General features: G+C 40.5%; 1 protein-coding gene across 1 annotated transcript in view; it reads left to right on the forward strand.

The window, feature by feature from the left end:
* The first annotated feature begins 3,322 nt into the window (after positions 1–3,322).
* Positions 3,323–16,432, forward strand: part of pi4k2b (phosphatidylinositol 4-kinase type 2 beta) — a 33,663-nt gene continuing 20,553 nt past the window's right edge. The window contains exon 1 of the mRNA XM_020531712.2: positions 3,323–3,919. Within this exon, the coding sequence (XP_020387301.2) occupies positions 3,419–3,919 (501 nt within the window). The 5' untranslated portion in view covers positions 3,323–3,418. The remainder of the gene's footprint in view (positions 3,920–16,432) is intronic.

The raw sequence follows: 16,432 nt of genomic DNA on the forward strand, positions 1-16,432 counted from the left end.
GAGGTCTTCAGAATTTTGAAGTATAGGGAAGTAAGGAAATATTATTACAACTGGTCAGTGAGTCATGAGAGGATATAAAATTGTGATCATAATCAAGACAAAAAAACTAAAGATTTTCAAGTTCTTACATTTGTTTTAACACAGGCAGAATTGTTAAGACAATAAAAATGAATACCCTGTCAGACCTTGGGTGGAAGTGGAATATATAATGGCCTTCAAATGTGAGATGGATTAATATCTGAAAATGAAGAAATGAAAATGTTATGGGGAAAGGACAGGGGAAGTAGGATTGTAAGAGCAGCTCTTTCAAAGTGTCAGTATTGGCATAGTGGGTCAAGTGGCCTTGTTTGAGAATATAAAAGTCAACTCAAGAGAGTTTTAAACAAAGTACCATCTCATTTTTGTCATTGTGCACAGGGCCTTGAAATATTTGGTGCAACCATGCAAGTGCAATAACTTAAAGGAGCAAACTTGCTCATAGCTTGGGTAGGAACTTGCAGTTTCCTGCACTGCTGTGTGTCCCTGCAGCTTTAGAGCAAACACTAATTCCAAACTTAGAATCAGAGAATGACACAGCACAAAAGGAGGGCACCAGGCCTCACATGCTTGTGCAGAATAAAGTATCTTTGAGAATTAAGGAATAACCTTGAATGACATTGCTTTAGATGATTAATTAGTTGTGGTGGATTCCATAAAGCAAATTTTTTGAGGCATATGGCAAGCATGGAAGTAACAGGTCAAATTATTATTTCTTTTCCAAGTTTTTAATGTTCTTGCACTCTTTCAGATGCTAAGATAAATCACTGAGATAGAAACTAAATTAGGAACATCATCACTCTATTAGTCGTTGAGAGCTGTTGGTGGTGTCGATGGTAACCATGATGTAGATGGAATTTCTTAGTCAGCCCAGTGATGTCTACTTGAAGGAATGGATTTGAGACAAACATGTCAATTTGTTCCATCATATCTAATTCCTGAAAATACCTGTTGAATTCTCCAATGTGTACAAGAGGTTTTCTGTGTAGAACCATTTTTCGTGGACTTTTTTTTCTAGAATTTTCTCCAGCCTTGGCAAGTGTTGCTGTATTTTGTTGGAAGGACACAGACTCAGTTTCAAATTAAATGCATTCACAGCACTGGTCATTCGTGCTAAGTCTCTGTCCTTTCCCTGCAGTTCACAGTTCAGCTCATTCAGTTATGTCTGTAAGGAACCCAAAGTCGAGCAACCACATCTTGTCTAATAGTTCCCCACACACTTCATTCCTTGTTCTAAGAAAAATCTGAGGACCTTCCCTCAAATTAATCACTTCACCTCAGTATGGAGGATAAGTCATCATAGACAGCAATGAATTTGTCAAGTAAGGATTTAAACAAGCAATGTTGAAGGATGTTTGCTCGAAACAAGTCTTTAATCTTAACAAAAACTTTCATTACTTAAAAGGTCATAACTTTATTCACCAATGCTTGCTGCTAATTGACAAAAACAAAATCAGGATCATTTCTGCAAAATGCAACAAAGTCCACATTTGTGCCAAACATAGCTGGTGCACCATCAGTTGTGATGGAAACCAGTCTCTTGATGAAATGTTTTTCTCAAGCATGTACCTTTTGAGTTAGTTGTCGATATTCCCACCCCTTTGTTCTCTTTTTACAGGCAAAAGATTGAGATCTTTTGTTGGTGGTCCTTAAAAACCATACGCACAAAAATAATCAGCTGGACTGTGACCATCATGTTGAAAATGCAATGAGAAGCATTTTCAGTCCTCCAGGCCCTGCTGAAGTTCCTAAAAGACGTCTTCAGATAAAGATTCCAATCATCCTGTTAATGTGGAAGTAGCAAGTGATTGGTGCTCTGTATTGCGATATTATTTCTTCTTTGTTTTTAAAGCCTTTGAATAAAGATTCAGAGGCTGCAGTCATCATTTCTTTAATGGCTTTGTCATTTGTGAATGTTTGTCAGAAAATGGTAAATATGATATGACACTTCAGTGCAGGCCTTAACTTTTGCTGCTCATTTAGAAAAACTAAATGACTGTTGAGCTTGGAAAATAGCCTTCAACTTGTCAGTTTTCTTTATCCAAAACATGCCGATCAAGGAAAATCTATCCTTGATTTTAACTGCATTGCTCTGTGGTATTGTTTCAAATTCCCTTTCTTACTTATCAATATACTTTGGTGACATTTAAGGCAAACACTTTTTTACAGCTGTGACGAAAAGTTCATTTTCCTATTCCAACTGGAAGATGTACACTTTTAGTTTCTATGTAGATGGTCTAGATTCATCGCTCATCATTACTGCTTCACTTTGTGGTATGTCACATCACACTGCAGGTAGGCCTCTGACTCTATGCCTTGGGAACATCCAGAATGTTGCTGATTATTTTGAAGTTGAGGCATGGCAGCTCACTTCAATTTCTTTCTGGGCTCCTAGTCAGCTTGCATTCTGAGACCTAATCCTCTCCCCTTTCAAACTTGACACAAAATCCAATCATATTGTATTTGCTGCTAACTTCGATTAATTTAACTCTCAGGTCATTAATTAATCCTGTCACGTGGCATAGTACCAAGTCTATTATCACCTGCTCTCTGGCCAGTCATATGACGATCTCAAAAAGTTAGGGCTGTACAGTGGTAATGTGGTTAGCACAACTGCCTCATAGCGCCAGGGACCTAGGTTTGATTCCAGCCTTGGGCAATTTTAAATGTGGATTTTGCATGTTCTCTATGTGTCTGCTCCGGTTTCCTCCTATAGAGCAAAGATGAGCAGGTTAGATGATTGGCCATGCTACAAGTGGGGTTATGTGGATGGGATGCTCTTCGGAGGGTCGGTGAAGACTCGGTGGGCCGAATGGGCTTTTTCCGCACTATCAGGATTCTGTGAATCTAAGTACTTCAAAAGCATTCTATAAACTCCTCATCCAGGCTTATACTGCAAATCTGAATTCAGCGGGTCTGGCACAGCTGTGCAGAAAAAAGCAGAGTTAACGTGTCCCGTTTATGTGTAGATTGAGGTCACCCAAGATTATTTGTCATCCCTTATCACAAGCATACGTTCTGTCTATAGTTTCTTTTTCACTATTTCTGAGATATGGGGGCTTGGCAGGCCAGCATTTATTACCCGTCCCGAGTTGCCCATAAGAAGGTGGTGTTGAGCTACCCTCTTGATGCTGAGGTTCTCCAACAACTGCGGTTTTGGTTTCAGCATCCGCTAGTGTTTTTTACGTGTTTATGTGTGAGATGTAGCATTTCCAGGGCGCCTTTCTTCACAACGTTACCCATTGGCACGTCGGCCCTCCGGGTCGCGCGCCGCACAGGACTCGTGCGTGCGCGGTCCTCGGGGAGGAAGAGGTGTCGCGCTCGCGCGGGAGGTGGGTGTGAACGTGCCTGTTGCGCGGCGACGGCGGAGGCGGAGGCAAGAATGTGTGGCCCCGCCCCCTTGTCACATCACAATCGAATGGACGAGCTCGCGCTGAGCGGCCAGTGGCCGGCGCTCGAGCGGCTGTCGGTGGGCGGCGGGGACGCGGCCTCCGGCCCGGGGTTCAGCGCTACTGCCGCCGCCGTTCATCCCCTCCGCTTCGCCAGGCGTGCCGGTAAACCGGGGGCAGCCGTCCGCTTCGTGCCCCGTGCCGAGCGGGAGGAGGCTGAGGGAGACGACGACTCGGAGCTGGGCTCTTCCTCCTCGCTGCTGCTCTTGTATCCGGAGAAGGAGCCGCTCCTGAGCTGCCTGAGCCCGGGCGACAGCTGCTGTGAGCACCCGCAGAGCCCCAGCAGCCAGGGCCCCGACCTCAACCACTTCCCCGAGGACCCTGAATTCAACGACGTTGTCTTGCGGGCCGAGCAGGCGATCGAGAACGGCGTTTACCCGCAAAGGATTTCGCAGGGGTCGAGCGGCAGCTACTTCGTCAAAGATCCCAAAGGGGTGAGTGTGTGTCCCGGTTGGGTCGGGATCGGGGGCGGAGTGTCCGAGCTGTAGCCGCTGCCCGGCCCCCGAGCTATGAGTTGTTCGTTCTTTTAACGAAAGTTCGCGAGGTTTAAGTAAACCAGCTGTTAACCTGTCTCCTTGAACCTTGCACAGTTTCGTTGCAGATTGACCTTGGTTCAGTGCTCCAGCACTTCGCCCATTCTCCGTCAGTGAAGCGCCACTTCCACTGATATAACGGCAGGAATTACTGTACCCGATTGCGCTCTCCTACATTGCATCGCGTTGCTTATACTTTAGTCTTTCATTAACTGTAAGATGTTGTTTTGAGGCTGCTGGTGGTCGTAATGGGGTGTTTTCCCCTGTTTCCTTTCCTGGAAAGCTTCGAAATCCGTGAAACAGTTAAGCGCTGCCGCTCTGACCTTATTGCTGGCAGTTTTTGAGAACCTCTTTAATTCTTCAAACTGGTTATTTCATCTAACATTGCCATTGTTGTGATCCCAGCTAGTGGTAATATTGGACAAGTCAGATCCGGAGTGGGGATGTCTTGCTACAATTGTGCAGGGCCCTGGTGAGATCAGCCTAGAATGTTGTGCGCAGTTTATCTGAGGAAGAATGCTCTCTCCTATGGAGGAAGTGCAACAAAGCTTTACTAGACAGATTTCTGGAAAGGAGGACTGACATATGAGGGAGACTGGATTGATTATGACTATGTTCACTAGAATTCAGAACGATGCAAGATATCATGAAACTGGTAAAATACTTAACAGGGCTAGATAGAGTAAGTACAGTAACGATCTGTTTGATGACTGAAGAATCCAAAACCAGGGGTCACAGTTTGAGGAAATGGATCGGCCAATTAGAACTGAAATGAGGAGAAATTTCTTCAGCGAGTGCAGTGAGCCTGTGGAATTCTCTGCCACAGAAAATAGTCAAGGATAGAACATTAAATTTTTGAGGGGTTAGATGCAGCCCTTATAGTCAAATACGGAAGGGCGATAGAGGGCTTGGTGACGTGGTGCAGTGAAAACAATCTGTCTGTCAACGTCAGCAAAACTAAACTGATCATCGACTTCAGAAAGAAGGGAGTAGAACACGTCCCCATCTACATCAACAGAACAGAGGTTGAGAGAGTAAAGAGCATCAAGTTCCTTGGAGTGATGATAATCCATGACCTGTCCTGGACCTCCCACATAAATGCGATAATCAAGAAGGCACAGCAACGCCTCTTCTTCCTCAAGTGGCTCATGAAATTTGGCATGTCCATAAGGTCCCTCACCAACTTCTACAGATGGACCATTGAAAGCATACTGTCCGGATGCATCATGGTCTGGTATGGCAACTGCTCTACCTAGGACCGTAAGAAGCTATAGAAAGTGCACAGCCCAGACCACCACAGAAGCCAATCTTCCATCCACAGACTCCATTTACACGTCTTGCTGCTGCGGAAAGGTGGTCAACATCATCAAAGACACATCACACCCTGGTAATGACCTCCTCCAACCTCTACCATCATGCAGAAGATACAGAAGCCTGAACACATGCACAAGCAGGTTCAGGAACAGCTTCTTTCCGGTATGGACATCAAATAATGTAACCTGTGTGCCTCTAAGTCTGAGATAACAAGGTGTAGAGCTGGATGAACACAGCAGGCCAAGCAGCATCAGAGGAGCAGGAAGGCTCACATTTCAGGCCTTGACCCTTCTTCAGTTTGATCTGTACGTCTTTTGCTTGCTGTGATCTGCCTATACTGCTCGTAAACAAAGCCTTTCACTGTATTTTGGTACATGTGACAAAACAAAAGTCAAAATCAATAAAGGGATCAAAGGGTTTGGAGCAAAATTGAGAACAGGGTACTGAGGAGGATGATTGGCCATGATCGTATTGAATGGCAGAGTGGTCACGAAGAGCAGAATGGCCTAATCCTGTTCCTATTTTCTATGTTTCTATACTGTGGGAGACTGACTGAACATTGTCCACAGTGTATTCCAAACAGGATTGGCAGATATGAAATGTTGATTGATTTCCCTCAACTCGGGTGCAGATGCCAACCATAGGAACTCTGCTACAACCCCTGATTTTCTTCATGAGAAAACAAAAATATAGTCACTTCCATTCTTGTAACCAGCTGCCTTCTCAACCGTTGCGGCTCCTCTGCTGATGAAGCACTGACCTTAAAAGTACTGACTTAGTAATGTAAAGGGAGCAACAATATGCGTTCACCTTCAACATGGATGGGAACATAGAGGTGACAGTTATCATACATCTTGAAAAGCTGACTTTTTTTTTATGATAGGAGGCAAGAGTGGGACAGAGTATGGTGAGAGGTAAATGTTGTCAAAGCCCAACTTTGAGTAATTGAAAACCACTTCATTGGATTGCATCAAAGGAGGTCTTCGTGAGATTGCATTGTACCCTTAAGATAATATGCAATACATAAATACCAAGTCCAGTGATGCTGAATAAACAGAGTGATTGTCCAAGATTGGATCAAGCTTCATGTGTTGAATCAGATTCACTCATCCGAGCAACTGGAAACTATTGCACTGCGCTTCTGACTTGAAGTCTGTAAATGTGGGAGAAAAAGAGTGCAGCAACAGAGCAGAATTGATTCTTTTGGCAGGTCAAAGTATATTCAAGTGTTTTATATAATTTAGGAATTGTATTTCACAAAACAGGCAGATGGACATGGGTCAGTTCTGTGAAGGTACCTCATTTTAAAAAGGTCAGAAAGTCATTTGGAACAGTGACCTAAGTGTATCGGTTCCAAGAAAGCACGCAAATGTCATCAAGTGCCTGGGAGAACCCTTGTAGTATGAAGGACAGGATGTATATATTGGTGTGTTTACAACAGACTAGAGCCATTTAGTTTAGTTTTGACTTCAGAAAAGAAGGCACAGATGCTTATAGTACAGAAAGCAGCCATTGTGTTTGTGCTGGTCAAAGATCTGACTACACTAATGTCATTTTCCAGCTCTAGGCCAATGGCAACTAACGTGTCAGTTACAGATTTCTTGATCATATCCCACTCTATGTTTAAGTCCAAATCATTTAAGGTTTACCACAAACAGTCCAGCGTTGAGCCCTGAAAAACCCCACTGGAAACAGTATTCCAGTCCCAGAAACAACTACCTATGCCCCCTCTCTCGCAGCCAATTTTGGCTCAAGCATTCCATTTTGCCTTGAATCAAGGTTGTAGTTCAGGTGAATCAATCACCAGAGCCAAAGTGTTTTAAGTTTGTAGAGTTTCCACTGCAAGAGAGTTTGTATAAAAATCTTCAAGTTGTTGGAACTGGAAAAGTTTTTGCCAGCAGATTCAAAGGAATGCTAAAATTGTCCCCATAATCTAAGGAAAAGAAACTGGATGGACTTAGTTAAAATTTACTTGGAAGTGTGTGTTTGTATAATAATATTGGGAAACAGATTTAAACTTTATTGTTTGTGCTAAGATCTTTCTAACTGTCGTACAGCTTTTATATTGTTCTTATGCAATAAACTTACCTTTTGTCTTTAAAAGAACCTTTGCAACCTTGTGTGAATGTTTGTGGCTAACCAACACAGTCAACTGCAACCATTTTTTTTTAAAAAAAAGTGATCTATCAAGCAAGGCTTTCTTCTGGGATCTTACTTGTCCAATACTATCACCAGCTGGGATCACCACAATGGCGATATTAGATAAAATCTCCAGTCTGAAGAATTAGAGATTCTCAAAAACTTCCAACAATAAGGCTAGAGTGGTAGTGCTGAACGGTTTCATGGATTTCAAAGCTGGCTGAAATTCTCTTGGCAATGAAAGCCAACATATGCTTTTACCTTCGTCACTGCCTGCTGTATCTCCCTGCTTACTTTCAGCAACTGGTGTACAAAGGCACCCAGGTCTCGTTGCGCCTCCCTGTTCTCCAACCTCTCACCATTCAGATAGTCTGCCTTCCTGGAAATATACAGGAGAAGGCTTGGTACTCAAAAGAATTTAGTAAATGCAGTCTACTCTGTCTGACAACTCTAATGTTTAGTTCGTTCAGAAAGTTTGATGCATACAAAAGTGACTCTTGACTCTCCAAGAATTGACAGCAGCAAAAAGAAAATTTTGTCTTCCTTTTCACTGTTTTGATTACTTGCCTATCTGCCCTCTGTTCCTGCTGAAATATAAATTTGAAACACTGGTTTGATTGCACCTTGATGTAACAATAAAGTACTGATGTGTGAAATAGTATTCCTGTAATACCCATGAGTTGGTAAAAATTTCTATGTGCAGAAGGTTAACGTTAATCTCTTCAATACAATTAAATTAAATTGGATGAATGTCTTCACCTTCAACTTGAAGATATAACATTGTTAACAACATTTATTACAGTAAAATCCTGAAGTTTTAAATAATTGGTGAATTAATAAATTACTTCCACCTTGATCACCATCTGTTCTGTAATTTTACCAATTTTCCTCATATACCAAAATCCTTTAGCCATACTTTCCCTTTTGTAAGAGCTTAATGTCTCCAGTGCTTTCCTGGTCTCTTCACGAACTCCAATTGATCAACAAGTATTTGGCCATAACGTGTCTGTTTATACGTATTATTTGATAGTCTCCCATAATTTCTGCCTCCTTAGCATATTAACTTTTTATTTCTTTGGTTCTGGTTTTGAATTCTTACATACCTTTCTATGCCCAAGTTTGCACTTTCCATTCCAACTCTCTTAGACTACTTGTCTTTTGCTTTCATCATTTACAGTGGTTTCCTCCATCATTGATAGTGCCTAACCCATCATGACCCTGAGTTCAGAAATTCTTCCTGAACTTCATCTTGATTCTGCCACATCTTATTCAAAATTAAACTTGCTCCACTGCTTCCTTTGGTTACTGATTTTCATGTTGTATTTATCATCTTCTTGCACGTTCCCCAGGATGATTATTCCATATGATACTATGAGTCTATATACCATATTTTTCCTCTGTCTAACGGCAGCTGAGAGCGTGCAAACAGCAAAAACAGCTACCTTTGTGTGTTAAAGCTTACACCTGATTTTCAGTAGGGTTTGACATGCCTCCTGACCCAATGGCAATCAAATCATGTAGGCCCATTATGTACAGCATTCAGTTCAACTTCACATCGCCCCCACGTTTCATTCCAAGGCAATTTGTTAGAACTTAATACATGAAACAGTTTAAAACAAAGCTGTCTTATTAAAGCTACCGGTTAGAACATAGTAGATTCTTCATTATGCTAGTTAGGCTCAATCATAGCAACACTACCGTTGGTTCAAAGGTTGAAGCAATAAAAGTTTCATATCAGGACCTTTGCTGTCTAGGCAATGGTCCAGTGCAATGTTGAGGGAATAATGAAGCTGCCACCTTTTAGATGTGACGGAAAGATCTATTTGAGTAGGCATTTATGAACCACAGTAGAGCAGTGGTTTCCCATGTTGGTTATGTTAATGTTTCTCTTTTAGAGAATGGAAAAGAAAATCATTTCATATTATTATGATTTGGAATAATGCTGCTACTGAAAGGCTTAAGTGTTTGAAATATTTCTACAATGTTTGTATGTAGATTATACTTTTTGCTTTATTCTGATTTTCATGGGAATATTTAAAAAATATTTTTCCTTTGCACGTGAAACCCACTTCAAATTCATTTTTATTTAGAATGGCTTATACTAATAATAGATTTTTAATGAAAATTTGTCATTTTTAAAAATTCATTCATGGGATGTGGGTGCCACTGGCTAGGCCAGCATTTATTGATATCCCTAATTGTCCTGAAGAAGGTGGTGGTAAACTGCTGGCCTTAACTGCTGCAGTCCTTGGGGTGTAGGGACGTTGGAAACGGAGTTCTAGGATTTTGACCTAGTGACAGCAAAGGAATGGAGATATAGTCCAAATCAAGATGGAGTATGTCATCACAGAATAAAGATTCAAGGTATAAGCAAAATGCTACTGTTTTCTGTCTCGAATTTCAATCACTTGCCTAAAGTATGATGTAAGCGGATGTCAGCTCCCTCCCAGCCTCTGCTGGATGACATGTAGAATTGTCTGTTTAAAAAAAAACCCTATATTCCATCTTGACTTTGGAACATGTCAATTTATCTTCCATACACATAGGCTCCTTTAATCCATCAGTAGAGAGTTTATAACCTCTAACACTTCTATCGCTGCTTAGTAGTACCAATAAACAGAACCATTTTTTTATTTTGAAGTTTGTATCACTTTCTACAGTACTTATAAATATTAGTTATTTTAATTCTACTTGGTACATCTTACAGTGCAATCTTTTCAAAATTTGTGAAACGTAAATGTTTAAAATGCTTGGGTAAATTTAGATATACTAGAATTCAATTCCCACCAAGGCAGTAAGAGTATGAGAATTGTATTCAATAAAAATAGCAAGTTGAATTATTCAGTCTGAATAACTGACTTGACATTATTCTGTATATTCCATAAACTGTTTCCTGCTGTTGAAAGGTGATTAGTTCTGTCATTAGTTTAAGTTATGATAAAATGCTTTGAAAAAGAAACTAAACATTGTCCTAAATTTGAAATCCAATCTGTCTTTCTCAATATTGTTAGAAAATTGACACACATGAGTGAGGTATTTGATCAAATTGCCCAGGCCTGAATTATTTATACGTACGATTGTACATTAATTATTTTTACCCTAATTTAAAAAGTCATAGCCAGGCTGTTTGAACTTTAAACTGTTTGAACCCAACATAAACTTGTAATGCTCCTAGGGAAATCTGTAGAATAGAATGTAGTAGAGGTTTAATTGGGCAGTGTGAATCTCATGATTTCTTTTCACCAGGTTTGGTGACTAGTTGATAAGTGGGTCATGTTTAAAAATCGATTTCATGAGCCTGGAGTACTTCATGTTTTATACTGGATTTATTTTACTGTGTGGTGTGTTACTCGTGATGTGTGTGTTTGAAAAACACTGTAATGTGTTCAATCTACTTCTGGTTTTTAGATTTATAGCAGTTATTGGTATAAAACATTGTGCTCTTAGGGATTTGCTGTGGGAATTAGGAAAAAGTGCACTTGTTGAGTTATATTTTTCTAACAAAGTAATACTGGAAGCAGTTTAAACCATTACTGTATAACAAAAAGAGGGAAAACATAGTGTCTGTCTTTTTTTTCTTCTCTTTCCTGCCTCTCCCATGTATTTTCCAGTATATGGCTATTTTATTTGCTAAATTTAAAGTTCATCAACCTAAATAGTGAGAAATGGGAGTTTTTTTTTGCATTTTTGATTTAAGCAAACACTTCACTTAGTCTTGAGTATACAATACTTTTGGCTGTGTCATCAAGCTACAATTACAAAGGTTGCTATGGTTGATAAAGATGATATGATCAGTATTCTATCATACCGTTTTACGTACTCCGTTATGAATGTCAAATTGCTGTTCCTTTTGTATGTACGTGCCACTAAAATTTTCTATACTACCTCATTAGTTTTTGTTTTAGGAAAACTAAATGAATAAGTACGGATGAAATTTGTTCTGCAGTGCAATTCTCAAATTTTCTCCATGTTTATAATCATTCTGAGACATCAATTATAGAGTCAAATATGTCTCAGTAAATGGACTTTCTTTGCGCTGCCTCTTTCTATAATTTTCCTTGTGGCCTGAATTTTCTAGACCCTTCAAAACTTGTAGAATATGTGGCAACTGACATTTTTAACTAACTACAAGTTAATTCTGCAATATTGGTTATGATTATCTGGAGGTAGATTGAAACGAACTATGTTCAACTTATCCTGTCCTTTCAATAACATTGCCCTAGTTTCAGCAGCAGGAAATCAAATATCTTTGATTAATTGATCTTCTGGGGATGGAGCTGATTATGGCTATAACCTTTATGCTCTGTTACTAAATGAGCAGTTGGGGATCCCCAAAAAAAACCTCTTGACACATTTCTCTGATGGAATCACCAAACTCCGTTCCCTAACATGCTGTATTCCTTTCATGGTATGACTATTTAATTGGAGATAGTAGGAACTGCAGATGCTGGAGAATCCGAGACAACAAGGTGCAGGGCTGGATGAAAACAGCAGGCCAAGCAGCATCATAGGAGCAGAGAGGCTGACGTTTCGGGTCTAGGCCCGAAACATCAGCCTCTCTGACTATTTAATTGGATTGGTAACTGGCACTTGCATTTTCAGAAATGTCTGTCGGATATGTTTGCTTTTTGTGGACAGGAAATACCTAGGCAATTTTCTACCTTGCTGATGGATATTTCAAGTAAATTCTAAATGGCATATTATAATGTTGTTTGTGCCACCCAAGTATTTATGTTTTTCTTTAAAATTCAAAAATTACAAAATTCCTTTAAATATAATAGAAATGAATTACTTTAAAAAATGAATCATACTCTGATTTGAAAAGATTTCTTAAGCCCATTTATTGCCGCCACGAATTACAGAATCTTATTTAAATGGAACTTTCTATTAGTGAGAGAAGATGCCCACATCAAACCAAGAAAGGGAAAATGGAACTTCAGTAAAGGATGAAATTGAAAGGTATTCTATTTTGAATCTGTCAAATTATCTGCCAGTTTGAGTTTCCTCCTTAAAACATAGAAATTCTCAAATATCTTTAGTTTTATGAAGTGCATATTAATAAAGCAAGTCCTCACTTAATGTCGTGACTGTGTTCTTGAAAATCATAACTTTAAGGTTCCCATAGAAATCAATATTAAAACCAGAGTTAGGTTCTTTCCAACATCTCTCACCCTAGAGAAACAAATGTACAAGTTGAAATACTGTATTATAATGTGCAATACTGTGAATTCCCAGCCAAATTAACTTGCAAAATAAAATGTCACTAAATCTAAAATAAATACAATGCAGTGCAATAAGCTGTAAAATGCTTAAGAATTGCCCACCTTACAGTATTTTTTTTAGATTCACTGAGTTGCATATAGACATCTTTCACTGGATGTGGCATAGTCCCAGGACTACCTGCAGCAACCAAACTTTGCCACTAGATGGGGCTCGGCTGCAATTTGAGTTCAGAACAGCCGGGAGCAAAGCGGGTGAAGAGCCGGCCCTGGATCTAAGTTAACGAAAGTGGGAATGGGAGCCAGAGATACTGAGGACTGAATAGGGTCCAAGCAAGGTTCCATGGGAGTGAGGCTGAGATAAGCAAAGAGCAGGAGGGTCTGTTGAAATTCTCAGTCAGAATCAACATTGAGACTTAAAAAGGAAGAATAGAGTTTTGGGGTGGGAAGTGTTGGCAGTGGTCAGGGATGGGGATAGAAGGGGTATTTTCAAGACTGAGGAGTGGAAGCAATGGAGAAAATGTCATGTGCAGATTGTACACTACAACACAGGAATTCTGTGGAAAATGGCATGAAAGATAAGTGTTGCTATATCCATTTAACATTATCTTTGTATATGATGTTAAAGTGAAACAAAGTTTAGAGTCAATATTAATATAATACTGTACAACTGAGTTTTAAAACTCATGTTTTGGGGTGGTGCCTTTAAGGTAATACATTAGGGAATGTGTAACCTATTCTGAAGTTGCTTGACAGCAAGTTTGTTTTGATGGGAAGAATGTGTAAGTTGTCAACAGTGGAAGACAATAGCAACAGCTAGTATACAGACAGGGTAGGTTGAGACTCTGATTGTTTACAGTTGTTTTAGATTTACCTTTTACTTCAGAGAAGTGATAGATTTAGGATAGCTTAGCGCATTTCCACCTGAATATAAGGCCCATGTGATTCACATTGCTTTGGAGATGGGTTTTGAAACAAGAGCTTAAGGTATTCTGAAAAATCACAATCAGGGTTAGTCTACCAGGATCTGAGAAGGAGAGCAGTTATAAGCACCAAGATGCTGTTGTTAGGGATAGACAATTGGACTTGGATTGAAAGATAGAGTTAGAGGGGGTAAAACAAGATTGGATGACTCATCTAACTTGACTCTGGAGGAATTATCTAGCAGAAAAAGCAGTTCTGAGTTTGGAAGTTTCCAAACTAAGAAAGAAAAAGAACAGAAGCAAACTGTTGTAACGTAAGAATCCCCTCAGTTTCCAGGAAAATTAAATTTCATTTCCTCACGACTAGATTCTGTCCTGCATGTAGTACTGAGGCAGTGGAAGCAGAGTCTTTTGAATATATTTAAGGCAAAGTTCGATAGATTCTTGGTATTCAAGGGGATGAAGTGTTATCAGTGATGGACAGGAATGTGCACTTGAGATTAAAATCCGATCATTCATGATCCAATTAAATGTTGGAACATATTCGAAGGGCCGAAAAGCCTACTTTTCCTTCTTCATATATTTGTTTGTAAAGAACTTTGATCTGCTCTAATTCAGAACATAGAACAGTACAACACAGGGACAGGCCCATTGGCCTGTATTGACCATGATGCCGTCCTAAACTAATCCAATTTGTCTGCACAAGATCCATATCCCTTTCTTCCCTGTCTGTTCATGTCTGTCTGAATGCCTCTTAAACATTGCTATTGTATCTGCTTCTATCACCTCCAGGCGCCTATTATCCTCTATTTTTTAAAAAAACTGGTTTCGGGCCCAGTGACACTTCTTCAGAACAGAGGCACCTGAGATTTAGGGCAACAGTCACAGAGTCCCAGATCTATACAGCATGGAAACAGACCCTTTGGTCCAACTCGGCCATGCCAACCAGATATTATAAAATAATCTAATTCCATTTGCCAGTATTTGACCCATATTCCTCTTAAACCCTTCCTATTTACATACCAAACCACATGCCATTTAAATTTTGTAATTATACCAGCCTCCACCACATCCTCTGGCACCTTATTCTATACACATACTACCCTCTGCACGAAAAAGTTGCCCATTACGGTCCCTTTTATATGCTTCCCCCTCACTTTAAACCTATGCCCTATAGTTTTGGACTATCCATGCCCCTCATGATTTTATAAACCTCTTAAAACGACACCCCTCAGCCTCCGATGCTCCAGGGAAAATAGCCCCAGCCTATTCAGCTTCTCCCTATAGCTCAAACCCTCCAACCCTGGCAACATCCTTAAATCTTTTCTGAACCCTTTCAATTTCACAACATCCTTCTTATAACATGGAGACCAGAATTGCATGCCATATTCCAAAAATGGCCTAACCAGTGTCCTGTACGGCTGCAACATGACCTCCCAACTCCTATAGTCAATGCACTGACCAATAAAGGCAAGAATACCAAATGCCACCTTCACTATCCCGTCTACCTGCAACTCCACTTTCAAGGAACTATGAACCTGCACTCCGAGATTTTGTTCAGCAATACTCACTAGGACGTTACCATTATGTGTGTAATTTATGTCCTGATTTGCCTTTCCAAAATGCAGCACCTCACATTTATTTAAATTAAACTCCCATCTGATCAAGGTCCCATTGTACTCTGAGGTAACCTCCTTTGCAGTCCACTGCACCTCCAATTTTGGTGTCATCTGCAAACTTATTAACCGTACCTCCTATGTTCACATCCAAATCATTTGTATAAATGACGAAAAGCAGTGGAACCAGCACCGATCCTTTTGGCACACCACTGCTCAATGGCCTCCAGTCTGAAAAGCAACCCTCCACATCACCCTCTTTGAGCCAGTTCTGTATCCAAATGGCTAGTTCTCCCTGTATTCCACGTGACCTAATCTTGCTAACCGGTCTTCCACGAGTAACCTTCTCCTACATCTTATTTAAGTCCATGTAGATCGTGTCCACCATTCTGCCCTCATCAATCCTCTTTGTTACTTCTTCAAGTTAGTGAGACATGATTTTGTGCGGGAAATCATGTTGACTATCCTTAGTCAGTCCTTGCCTTCCAGATGCATGTAAATCCTGTCCCTCAGCATTCCATCTAATAGCTTGCCCGCCGCGGATATCGGGGTCACCAGTCTGTAGTTTCCTGGCTTTCTCAACACCTTTCTTAAATAGTGGCACCATGTTAGCCAACCTCCAGTCTTCCAGCATCTCACTTGTACAATTGGTACAAATATCTAAGCAAGGGGCCCAGCAATCACTTCCCTAGCTTCCCACAGAGTTCTAGGGTACACCTGATCAGGTCCTGGGAATTTATCCACCTTTATGTTTTAATTTTCTTCCTAGGAAGGTAACTGTTGCCCCTCTGCCCATCCGTCTGTCCTGTTGATAGGACGTGTATCTTTAGATATTTAGTTCCCAACCCTGATCCTCTTGCAGCCATGCCTCTGTGATGCCAATTTCAATCTGTACTACAAGTGCATCTACGTTGTTTTGTATATTGCGTGCATTTAAGTACAACACCCTCAGTCCTGTGTTGACTGGCCCCCTTTCATGTAGTTGTTCCCACATCTGCTGTGCCTGAGGTTATATTCCTGAGCCTTTCCATGCTCTGTCCTATTACTTGTTCTGGAAACTTTAACCTCTGCTGAACATCCCACCCCTCCCTCAACTTTTTCCATAATTTCCATGCACTGAACCACCTACATCCCTCCCATTCCCCCAACCGCCTACACCACTCCAACTCCACCCCACAAAATCACCCCCTCCACTATTTAGTT

The sequence above is a fragment of the Rhincodon typus genome, chromosome 1, assembly GCF_021869965.1.
Source record: "Rhincodon typus isolate 14 chromosome 1, sRhiTyp1.1, whole genome shotgun sequence".
Classification (NCBI taxonomy): domain Eukaryota; kingdom Metazoa; phylum Chordata; class Chondrichthyes; order Orectolobiformes; family Rhincodontidae; genus Rhincodon; species Rhincodon typus.